The sequence below is a fragment of the Pelodiscus sinensis genome, chromosome 21 (assembly GCF_052426305.1).
Source record: "Pelodiscus sinensis isolate ZL-2025 chromosome 21, ASM5242630v1, whole genome shotgun sequence".
NCBI lineage: Eukaryota > Metazoa > Chordata > Testudines > Trionychidae > Pelodiscus > Pelodiscus sinensis.
The window spans coordinates 17,576,649-17,589,533 of NC_143072.1; the positions used below are offsets into that span (position 1 = coordinate 17,576,649).

At 45.2% G+C, this 12,885-nt stretch overlaps 1 protein-coding gene across 1 annotated transcript in view; it reads right to left on the bottom strand.

Annotated features, from left to right (window-relative positions):
- Positions 1-12,885, bottom strand: part of KSR1 (kinase suppressor of ras 1) — a 154,077-nt gene that overhangs the window by 11,703 nt on the left and 129,489 nt on the right. Inside the window, exons 17-21 of the mRNA XM_089772046.1 lie at positions 11,321-11,417; positions 6,073-6,206; positions 3,971-4,102; positions 3,556-3,691; positions 2,132-2,265 (exon numbers count right to left, since the gene is read on the bottom strand). Coding sequence (XP_089628172.1) covers positions 2,132-2,265; positions 3,556-3,691; positions 3,971-4,102; positions 6,073-6,206; positions 11,321-11,417 — 633 coding nt within the window. The remainder of the gene's footprint in view (positions 1-2,131; positions 2,266-3,555; positions 3,692-3,970; positions 4,103-6,072; positions 6,207-11,320; positions 11,418-12,885) is intronic.

The following is a 12,885-nucleotide window of genomic DNA, read 5'->3' on the forward strand; positions in this document are numbered from 1 at the left end:
TTTTAGCCATAAAATATATTAAGGTGCACTTTATAAGTTAAGTGGGGATGTTCAGACAGAGTAGACAGCCTACAAGTTCTTTGTTATGGTTAATCATATCTCAAGAGATTAGACCCAAGGGGATAGATTCATCTCTACTGTTTCGCCTCAGTAGCTGACTTCATCCTGTAACTTTTCCGAATGTGGAATTCCCAGTTCACTGGGAGTTCTACGCCCAAACGAGGACCGAGTCCACCTTTTACTGTCTAAGTTTGATAACTCAATGAAAAAGGAATTTCTACGATAAACAATTCATTAGAAAGAGGGAAGTGTGGGGGAGAAAGGGGAAGGAAGAGAACCACAGGAAAACAAGCCAGTTCTCTTATAACAGAAGCACAGAAAGGAAAAGCAGCAGTAATTACATGCAATCCACGTGCTTACAAGTTATAGCTTAACATCATTTTCAAATATGTATAAAACCAAAGCCCCCAACCTTTGAAAATTTATATTCAATAAAGAGCCTATGATCAAAATTTCTTAAAGGTCGGAGCTCAATCAACAATAGCAAGGACTACAGTTGAAGCTCCCTGCTTTAAATTGTAGCATTCAGAATGCAAAGAAGATACTTTGCTTTCCCAGCAGTGCACCATTGTGCATGGTTTGCCTAAACCAGTGATACACTTGACACTTGTTCTTTTTAAGAGCATTTGTGTTATCACTTTAGACAAATTACTACAATAGAACAAGTAAAAAGGATTTGTGGCGCTTTACGCATTAAAGCAGAGATTGATGCGGAGAGGAAAAAATATCAGAAAGCTCTATTCATCAATGACTGGACAGTAAATATTCAATCTCTGCTGACAGTAATGTCTTTTTGTATACTCATGATCCCAGGGTCTTGGAGGAAGCATTTCAGAATGAATTCAAAGTATTTAGAATTCCATAGCATGTTAGACAGGAAGATTATGCATAGGGAAATTGATGAAGTTCGAAAAGGAAATGCAGTGGCAATTGCAATACAGAAAAGGAGGAGCATTCGAGGAGTTATGGCAAGATACCGCAGGAGGATAAGAGAGGGGATAAGAGATGGGAAAGAAGATGAGTAAACCATGGGGAAAAAAGGAGAGAAAATAAATATTAGAATTTCTGTGCATGAAAATGTAACAATGAACAAAAATATTCCTTAATGCTCGAATTCTCCCCCAGCATGCTGGGCCTGTGTATTTCATCTACTCAGAAAAGTGTACAAGGTATGTGCTTAATTTTAAAGCCTGGGTATAAATTCCATTGACTTCAATGGAAAGAAAGAGATTTGAGAGCAGGAAACTTTCTTGAGTAGATGCAAAAAGGTCCAGTTCTGCAAATCTTTATTCTTCTGAGTAGCCCTTCCTCAAACTAGTCATGTAATCAGTGCCGATGGAATTACATGGCCATTAAACTGGTAAGAGATGAAATCAGGCCCCCCTTTTTTCAGTGTTGATTCAACTCTACTCCCACTGAAGTCAATGGAAAAAATCCCATTAGTTTCTGATTCTGCATGCACAGAAACCATGTCCCTCTGAATTAGTGACTATGCATGAGCCAGAGGTTAAATGCTCAGGGCCTGTGGTACAACAGGTTTCATACTATTCTTTCCACACCAAGGTGAATTTCATGTCAGATTCTGATCTATCCCTGTCATTAACTTTAGAGACTTGTGCCTGTTATCCTCTTTTAGATTACAGCTATAATCCCATAGGCCAATCCCCAGAGTGTATTCCAGCACATTCCTTTGCCACGCCCCCTTTCGAAGCCACTAACGGCCACTTTTCAGGACAAGATGGCACCTCCCTCAAACCTCTCAAGGGTATTTCCACCACTTTCCACCAACCCTGCCTCAGAAGCGGATTTAAAACTAAGGTGAAAAAACCTGGCAAACACTAGAATAACTCTTCCTGGGGGAGAGCGGAGGGGGGAAATGTGTGGGAGGAATCAATGAAGACATTTTAAAAAAACTGGATTAATTATTTTAGGTTGGGCAAGGGGTAAGAGTCAGTGAATATCAAATAAATGTAACCCAGTTATTACAGCATTATACAGAAGAGAGACAGAGGGAAAAAAGTACATTATATGTCCAACCTCATGCCTAAGGAAGTAAGTAGGAGATACTCACTCTGCAGATTTCCAGAAGTGTCCGGGATGTGACAGCCGCCGGTTCAGTTTTGGCAGTTTTTCAAGCATATCCACGAGAAGAGTAAAGCTGGGTCTCTCACTGAGGTCGAAAGACCAACATGCAGAGAGGATTTCCTAAGGAGGACATTTGGAATGGCGTCATTATCATCTGATTTAGCTCACCAGGTCAGTGAGACTTGGGCCAAGGGACGAGGGATTTCGGGGGCTTCTGGTTTTGGGGCACTCAACTTTTGAGACACTTGGGAGGAGCCTGATGTTCAGAGAACACATAGCGCCTTTGGAGTCTCTCAAGTTGAGTGCCCAAAGCCACCAGAAAATCTGGACTTTGCTGTTTATTCCACAACAGTGAGTCGGGACAAGGGGCAGCCTATAAACAAAGGGGACAGGCTTCAAACAACCCTGGCAACAGGCTAACCAGTACAGAACCGATGGACTTCTACAAGATGAATGAATTCATCCACCTCACCTCCCTCCTACACACATCTGTGCGACACCTGAACGTGTGTGGGTGAAACTCCATGGAGCTACCCCAGCTTGTGGACAGCATACTGAGCAACCCGGAAGGTTCTCCACAAAAAGAGCTCCAGCCCCAGGCCATGCAGCCACAGGATGAGAGAAATCCCCACCTAATGACCAGGCTGGGCCTTCTCCTCTGGCTCCTGTGGAAATCCCAGCTGCACTGTCCTAGGAGAAGCTGGCCCTTGGGACTCTGACTGAGCCTGTGCAGAGCCGGACACCCATTGTGTGTCCAATCTGCAACCACTCTTCTCCCCCGTAGGAAAACCACACAGGTTCCACAGGACCCAGGGCTGTGAGGGATGAACTGAACCGGATACAAAAGCTGTGCCGTCTGACACGATCATTTCCCTGCAAGCAGAAGAATCTGGGGACAGTTCTGTTTAGTACACCTCTACAGAGAAAGGGCAAGGCTTAGGGAACTCTGGGGTACAATCCTGACCTCAAACCCAAAACAAAATGGAGCTTTGCTATTGACTTTTACAAGACCAGGATTACACCCAATGAGCCAAGCACCCAGTTCCTTCTCTGTTCAGTGGTTGGGGCAAGGGAGTGACTCTGCAGTGAGAACGGCAGCTTGACTGGGACTTCTTTGGGGCAGGCCCTGCCCTTCAGCTCTGCGTGGGTACAACGCCCAGCACAATGAAGCTCTGGTCCATGACCCGAGTTCCTTGATGCTACTGCATCACAAATATTATTAAGAATGCGACGTGGTGCCCGAGTGTTTATATATCTGGACCGGGGCAAAGTAGCTGGTAAGATACTACTGACTTTTCCTTCGCAATCTGATTGACGCTGCAAGTAAATGCATCTCTAAAAATCCCACCTCCTCTCCAGAGCTATACGCCATCCCTGACCAATGGGCCCTTTGAAAGGGCTGCCACTTACGCTGACTTCTTTCCCTACGCTGACCGTCGTGAGGATGTGCTTCACTCCTTCGCCGCTTCCAATCTGCCAGATGAGCGCTTCGGCCGGCTGGCTCTTGAAAGGCCACTCTCTTGCTTGGAGCTCATACCAAACCGTCCTGAAACACGGGGACATAAATTAAGCCTCATACCCCCCTGTAAGGAAGGCAGAGTTCATGCATCCCTGTTTTAACACATGGGGTGGCCAAGGCACCGCTCTATTATGGGACAGGACCAATATCACATAGGAATAAAACCCACCATCTTTGAGCTCTGTGGGCTTCAGGCCCAAGCCAAAACCCATGCCACAAAGGCGGCTCTGTCTCTTCACTTTGGACAGGGCATAATTTAATGGATTCAGGCAACCACACAAATCTACCAATGGCTCGCGCTCTTACCCAAACGCATAGACGTCGGCAGCTTTGGAGAAGGGCAGCTTGTCTTCGTCTTTCCCAGGAGACATCTCACGAACAATTTCAGGGGCCAAATAGCACAGCCAGTCATGAGGCAGCTTCAGTTCATTCTCACGCCTGAGTGCAAGGAGGGCGAGAGATCAGCTAATCCCTTCCACAGGCTGTAACTGGGAATGCGCAGCTAACGGCACGAACTCTCTCCCTAGAAAGCTGTTTTTTTGCTGGCTCAAGCCTTTGACATTGAGAATTTCATCCGAGTTTTATTTTTCACCATATAAATATACTGGGCCTGATTCTCAGTGGCTCCATTCCTGCACTTGCTCCTCGTGGTATGAGGCTGCACAGGGGCCTGCTCAGCCCCTGATGTAACTTAGAATCATAGAACTGGAAGAGTAACAGAGATGTAGCCGTGTTAGTCTAGTCTAGCTGAAACAAAAAACAGGACTATGTAGCACTTTAGTCTTTAAAGTGCTACATAGTCCTGTTTTTTGTTAGAACTAGAAGAGACCTTGAGAGGTCATCGAGTCTAGTCCCCTGCCATCATGGCAGGACCAAGCACTGTCTAGATCGTCCCTAACAGATGTCTGTCCAACCTGCTCTTAAATATCTCCAGTGATGGAGATTCCACAACCCTCCAAGACAATTTATTCCAGTGTTTAACCACCCTGACTGTTAGGAAGTTTTTCCTAACGTCCAATCTAAATCTCTCTTGCTGCAGTTTAAGCCCATTGCTTCTCATCCTATCATCAGGCCAAGGAGAACAATTTTTTCCCCTCTTGCTTGTAAAACCCTTTTAGATACTTGAAAACTGCTAGCATGTCCCCTCTCAGTCTTCTCTTTTCTAAACTAAACAAGCCCAGTTCTTTCAGTCTTCCCTCATAGCTCCTGTTGTCTAGACCTTTAATCATTCTTGTTGCTCTTCTCTGGACCTTCTCTGATTTCTCCACATCTTTCTTGAAATGTGATGCCCAGAACTGGACACAATCCTTCAACTGAGGCCTAATCAGTGCAGAGCAGAGCGGAAGAATGACTTCTTGTGTCTTGCTCACAAAAGTCCTGTTAATGCATCCCAGAATCATGTTTGCTCTTTTTGCAACAGTGTCACACTGCTGACTCATATTTAGCTTGTGGTCCACTACGACCCCTAGATCCCTTTCTGCAGTACTCTCTCCTAGACAGTTGCTTCCCATTCTGTATGTGTGAAACTGATTGTACCTTCCTAAGTGGAGTATTTTGCATTTGTCCTTATTAAACTGCATCCTGTTTACCTCAGACCATTTCTCTAGTTTGTCCAGATCATTTTGAATTTTGACCCTATCCTCCAAAACACTTGCAACCCCTCCCAGCATGGTGTCATCTACAAACTTAATAAGCGTACTCTCTATGTTATCATCTAAATCACTGATGAAGATATTGAAGAGACCTGGTCCCAAAACAGACCCCTGCGGAAACCCACCTGTTATGCCCTTCCAGCAGGATTGTGAACTGTTAATAGCTACTCTCTGAGAATGGTTATCCATCCAGTTATGCACCCACCTTACAGTAGCCCCATCTAGGTTGCATTTACGCAGTTTATTGATAAGAAGGTCATGCGAGGCAGCATCAAATGCCTTACTAAAGTCTAAATATACTGAAGTCTCCAGGTTGCTCTACCTTTTTCTCATGCCCATGGTCACCCGTAGGCCCTGGGAAGCAGAGAATGGCTGTAGTGTAATGAACTCTGACCATACATGCCCCATTCACCCCTAACATGGGGGGTTAGGGACACGGCAGGCACAGAGCCTTTTGTCTGCTCTACACCATGCTGGAAGGGTGTCAGTGCATGGGTATTTCCAGGGGACCATTTTCTTCAGCTTTAAGACACCTTTATTCTGCCAGAATGCCTTAGCACAACAGAGACACCCATAGGGACAAAGAAAACCCACTTTTCAAACCTGTGTGTCTCAAGTCAGGTGTCTATCTTTTCAATCCAATCGTTTCCCCTGATTTACTCTGGTGTAACGGAGATCACAATCTGGTGCCTCGGCTACTTGGTCACTGTTTCTGTTTTCAGAAACGGGTTAGAAACGGGTTAATCCTGAACTTACCTTCCCTCCTGAACCACACCCGAAATGCCAAAGAGTCCAAAATCTGTGATCACCACTTTGCCGTTGTCATAGAAGACATTCTTGGACTTCAAATCTTTATGCACAATCCCCTTGGCATGAAGATACCCCATGCCCTGGAAAAGATCAATGCACATGGATGTAACCCTACCATACACTGCTCCACCTTCCATAGGACCGGCTTGAGCCTGGCATTCTTTAACAGATTTACCTCAGCCCACTCCTGTGAGGTAGGGCTGATCTATTATCCCCCCCCCAACTCCCAGAGCCCTTTCCTCTCCTTCACATCTCAGCCCTGCTGGGGCTTCCAGTTCTGTGCTTTGATAATCTTGTTACCCTACAGGGGCAGGGGAAAGAATGAAGATCACCAGGCTAGTGGGGGAAGAAGAGCGACAGGGATGGGACAAGAAGAGATTTCCAGTGTGTGCAGACTCCTCCTTTGTTCTGAAAACCAGTCCATTTTCCTGCCAAAGCTCCTGCCGTGACATATTGGTAGGCTGCTGTAGCACAAGGACTGAAACTTCCCTCTCCAATGAGGCACTGTCTGCTGCATGCTGGGGAAAGAACATCTGGGTCATTTACTGACAAGGGCAGCTGCCTACGTGTATTCATCACCCAGCTTTCGTCAGGAACCAGACGCCAGCGGGCTGGCTCCCCGAGCCCAGGCGGACACAAAGCAGTTACAAAGCAAGCATCCTTCATGCACAAGGAAATGGAACAGCAGTGGCCTCTCGGGCTTCAGCCGCAGAAAGGAGAACAGGGGTGTCAAATGCCCAGCTCACTGGCCCAAGACTGGGACTTTTCAGCTTAGAAAAGAGACTAAGGGGATATGCAAGAGGTCTAGAAAATCATGACAGGTGTGGAGAAAGTGAGTAAGGAAAAGTTATTTACTTGTTCTCATAACGTATGAACTAGGGGTTACCAAATGAAATAAATAGGCAGCAGGATTAAAACAAACAAAAGAAAGTTTTCCTTCATGCAGTGCACTGTCAACCTGTGGAACTCCTTGCCAGAGGATGTTGTGAAGACCAGGGCCTTAACTAGGTTCAAAAAAAGAGCTTGATAGATTCATGAAAGTTAGGCCCATCAATTGTCATTAGCCAGGATGGGTAGGAATGGTGTCCCTAGCCTCTGTTTATCAGAGGCTGGAAATGGATGACAGGAGAGGGATCACTTGATGATTCACTGTTCTGTTCACTCCCTCTGGGGCATCCGGCATTGGCCCCTGTCAGCAGACAGGACACTGGGCTCGACGGACCTGTGGTCTGACCCAGTATGGCCGTTCTTATGTAATCCAGCCTGATGCATCATTGGGTACGTCTATACAGTGAGTCACTGGGTTGACAGATTTGTGTTTGTGCTATGGCACTAAAAATAGCTGGAAAGAAAATGACTCCCCTCGCTAGGTGCCAGCCCGGGCCGCACAGTAAAAAGCGCTGCGCACGCAGCTGTTTTTAGTGTGGGAGGCAGCATGAGCCTCATGAACCCAAGTCTGGGGGATCGCTGCTGTAATAAGAGGAGGGTCTGTGGCCTAACACCAAGTATGACTGGCCTGGTGTGAGGCCTGAGGCCTAGGCACAATGGTCAAGGCTTTGCGAATACAAAGCAAAGTGAAGCTGTGAGTGAGAGGCAGGCCCTGCTAACGGACTCTGGAACCCACAGGGTTAAATGGTATAAAACACTAACAGGTGCCAGGCACAAGCTGGACGCACGTTCCAGAAAGTTGGTAACAACACCTCATGAAGAAACGTCTTGGTACCAACACACCCCACAGATAACAGGGACATACCGACCCAGGTTCAAGACAGGGTCTACACTGACAGCATGATAGATGGTAATCGAACTCCCCCGTACAAGGTAATAGGTGGTATCCAGGTAACATCAGAGGGTGGCTACCTAATATGTCAGGAGTGATGTGTAACGTGTTTGTACCTATGTGTAAAAATGTACCCCAAGGAAACTGTCTTTGTCCGACCTGAGTCAAGCCCATTGTAATGGGTTAGCCTAACTGTAGATATCCGATCCGGGGAAGCTAGGACCGTGCTTCGTTTACAATAAACCTGGCCCGCCGTCTTCGATCCTTATCTGATTTTGTGGTCTTTGGCTGCTCTCTTGGGGCATGTCTATACTTGTGAGAAGATCGACCCTCTTAATCTTTTAGCATTTGATTTAGGGGGTCTAATGTAGACCCACTAAATCGAACACTGAGGGCAGTCCTTGCTGGCATCTGGTACTCCTTGTTCTGAGAGATACGGGACAAGGTAAGGGAAGCCTATGGGAGCACATTGGCCACCTGCTGTGTGGACGCTGCCATGGCTCTGCTTGAGATAAGCTGACTTCAGCTACACATTTTGCCACACTGGAGTTGCATACCTTAAGCGGACCTGGCTGGTCTAGTATAGACCATGTGTTGGAGTTTACTATACTTGCTATCTGTGCAGAGCTGATGTAATATAGATGGAGCATACGCATGCAGCCGAATAGTTAGCACTGGATAAAGCAAGAGACCTGGCAGGACAGCACACCGATTACTTCTGACAAAAACAGTGGGAGAGTGGTGGCCCCCACCACGGATCTGGTAAACCAGCAGGGAAGTGATTAAAAAAAGAATTTCAAAGTGAAAAACCAAGATTAATCAGGTTAACAAGAATTGATGCATTAACACAAGGAGTTACCCCAAACCCTTCTTTCTCAAACATTGTTACATACTGGTATGTTTTCCTTTAAAGCCTCTCTTAGCTTGCTAAGTTTGCTGCAGCTGCTGCCTGTACTTTAAGACCACTGCAAGAGTTAATTTCTCTTGGCACAGGTCTCCCTATCTTCCTAAGTTGCTCTTCATGTACACACACTCCCCTCCTCCCCCCCGCCCCACCTCTCTCTTTTAACTTTTAACATACAGAGAGAACTGAAGTTTTACAGAAACCTCCAAATGATAAAGCAATTAAAGGACAGGACAAAATAAGAGGAAAACAAGGTACAAATTTTACTTTAATCCAGGAATGCAACAGCTGGAATTACTCCAAACTGTCCTGAAGATATGGTTACCAAGGATCAGAAATGCAGATTCTGCTTCTAATCCTAACCACTGACTAATATTTGAAACATGGGCTGTTATTTCAATATATTATACTTTATTTTAAAACTGTGCTATAAAGTAGTGGAAAATGCTATAAATTACTAAATTAACATGGCACATATTGATATAAATGTTATTGTTTTTATTACAAGTTTTAAATAAAAGGTAATAACTTGCTGATTTAAATGTTTAACCCTTTTGTTTATTTTTTATTTTAATGCCTTTATTTTATATGGAAATGAATAGAATTTTGGCACCATTTGTTTTTAATTGTAAGTTTATCCTGCATGATGTGTGTGTTGTTCTTTGTAGTATGTCGTGTGTCATTTCACTATTTTTTTAATTTCGTTGCAACAAATATCAATTTTATACCCTTTTAAAAAACGTGGTACCACAGTATTTTAATATTATAGTTGGGGTGGAGAATTATGAATACCAAATTTTTGCCAAGTTCATAAAGATCTCAGTTATAGATATGCATAAATCTAACATTTGTTTTAATTTATTAATCACAATTTTAATTCAAAGAAAAAATAGAAGGATCTCAATATTAAAGTTAAGGTAATATTAACCAAGTCTCGACTTTTTGTTTGCCTTTCTATAAACTTGTTTTCACTTTATTTTAAAAACTGTAAGAATGGCATAGTAATAATGTTTAAAAATAACCATTTATGCATAAAGCTAACCAAACCTTTTCCACGGGTTGCCACCTTGGACTCCCAAATACAACAAAGTATACTGAAAGTTTAATACCCTCAAAGTAATTATATACACCTATTTTTTAAAATTAGTTTTTCATTTAATTTGTTTTTCTTTTATATTCTGGTAAAAGAAAGTAGTGGTTGTTAACATCTATGCTTCTAAAATGCAATTATACTTTTGTTAACAATCACAAACAAATTAAATCTAAAAAAAACTTAGTAAAAATTATGCTACTAATGCTTTTGCTCAGAGCGCTCAAGCACGGGAAAGCAATACATCTTTTCAACCTCTAGGATCCCATAAAAATTGGGACCTTTCAACTGGAAGAATCTTCCGCCCAAGAGAAAAGTAGTTACTATGCTTGAGCGACCGCTCTGCATTTCAGGTGAAGCGGCCAGTAAACTCAGCTCCAGGGAATGCCAAGGGAGAGCTTTGCATTTGGCATGCCTTATAACGATTAACTCATATGAAGCAGGAAGGAAGATTTGTCCAGATTTCAGCAGCACGGAAAAGCCCAGATAAGCGAAGAAACACAGCACTAGCTTTGGTGATCTGCACTCCAAACAGAGAAGTTTCTAGCACAATCTTCAACACAGCATTGTATTTAAAATACCGGCAGGAGAGCTACACTGGGACCCTGGGCAGGACGGAGAGTAGGGAGAGCAGAGCTGCACACTCAGAAGGGGCGAGGCTTGGGTAGAAGGGGCAGGGCTTGCATAGAAGGGGCGGGGCTGCCCTCCAGAGTGCACCATGTTGTGCCCCCCCCAGCCCTTAGAGCCACCCAGTTTGTGCCACTCAGCCCTCCAATGGCAATTCAAAGGTCCTAGGCCTCCAGGCACTGCCGCTGCCACGGTAGCAGTGGGAGCCAGGAGTCCTGGACCCTTTAGAATCATCAGGCCTGGAAGGTAGTTGTCCCCTTTGTCCCCTCCCCGGTCGACAGGCCTAAATACTGCAGCAAGGTTATCCACTAGTACAACTGCGTCTTGAACATTAGCATATCAATGGTGCCCCTTGCAAGGCTAAATGAGGCTGTGCTTGGACATTCAAAAAGTTTCTTCCCCTTACTGTAGCAGAATTCTTATCATAGACTTCATGTGCACCAGAGATTTGGTCCGGTTACACCCACTAGTGGAGCTACTTTCTGCAGAAACAGAGAGTAGTCCAGGGTAAGGTGCTACTGGCTGTGACTTGCACTGACACAACTTGTCCTAATTTCAAAAAACGGATAAATCCCATAGCTTCCTCGACAGCAATGAGCTTCAATGGAGCTATGAGCATTTACATTAGCGGAGTGTCTGCCCTGCCTCCCTCCCACTCAAACAGCAGCTTGCGTTGATTTGGAATTTCACTGCAAATGTCGCCCCATTCAAGAGTCACCAGAAAGCTTTAATTCTGCAACCAGCAAAATAAAAAGAAAGACACCTCTGCCATTGGCCCAGTGTTCCCACTTACCTTAATGATTTCTTGAGCTATCTGCCTGGTTTTGTTAATATCCAAGGATACCTTGGGATCCCTTACAAACGAATAAAGCGTCCTTCCTTTGCAAAAACTACAAAGAAAGGGGGGGAGGGGGAAAGAGACGAGACAATGAGGTAAAAAATGCAAGTTCCTAAACATTCACCCTTACTTCCCTCAGGGAAAAAAATAGAGTGCACGACCTGTCAGTTTCGTATGACGTTGATGGCACGGTTTTATAACACAGGACCTTCCCCCACCAAAGGCAGTATTCAGAAAATGTAAATGTTGGGCCCAACACGTATACAGCCGGTCCCAGAGTTACGAATGGTCAATTTACGACCATTCGCATTTATGACCAAACCTCCCATGAAGCGGTCGTAAAGGCAGTCCCCGAGTTACGAACGCGACCCGTGCTTACGAACAGTGCGGTCGCAATGTAACTCAATGGGTCCGACTTACGAACATTTCGAATTATGGCCAAGTGTTTGGTCCGTAACTCGGGGACCGGCTGTAAGAGACTTCTTTACACTGCTTTGGCAGTGGGCACTTACAGTCACTTTCAGGCCTCTTGGCAACTTCTGGAGCAGTGTCAATGAAAATTGAGGCTTTGTCAATACTTGACAGGTTTAAGTGCAGTCGCGGCAGCGCTTTAAACTGAAAGCGTGGCCGCAGCAGGAGTGCTGGGAGAGAGCTCTCCCGGCCACCTAGGTGAGGGGAGTAGCTAACAGTGCTGTAGCCTGTTTACACTGGCGCTTTGCAGCACTGTAACCTTCTGTGGGGGGGAGGGAGAGGAGTGGGGAAGAGCTAACACCCAAGCCAGAACGTTACAGTGCAATAAAGCGACACGGTAGACTTGGCCTCAGGCTACACTGAGCATGGACTGAAGACACACACACACAGACACACACACCACTAAAAATCACGGGGGAGGGAAGGTAAATTTCTTTTTCTGTTTCTCCCTTTGCCAACGGTCTTCCCTACATTTGATTAGAAGAGGAACCAAAAGGACGGCTCATGTGATTTTGCAATCAACGGATTAGGTCAATATACAGATTCTTGGAACGCTTCTCTGTTCTCAAGAATGCGCTCCCAGGACGGAGGGCGGGGGACCCTGCACACTTCGGGCTCGTCTACACTGGCCCCTTTTCCGGAAGGGGCATGTTAATTTCAGCTATCGTAGTAGGGAAATCCGCGGGGGATTTAAATATCCCCCGTGGCATTTAAATAAAAATGTCCGCCGCTTTTTTCCGGCTTTTAGAAAAGCCGGAAAAGAGCGTCTACACTGGCCCCGATCCTCCGGAAAAAGCGCCCTTTTCCGGAGGCTCTTATTCCTACTTTGAAGTAGGAATAAGGATCGGGGATTGAGGATCGGGGCCAGTGTAGACGCTCTTTTCCGGCTTTTCTAAAAGCCGGAAAAAAGCGGCGGACATTTTTATTTAAATGCCGCGGGGGATATTTAAATCCCCCGCGGATTTCCCTACTACGATAGCTGAAATTAACATGCCCCTTCCGGAAAAGGGGCCAGTGTAGACGTAGCCTTCTTGTTTTCCAAACCCAGA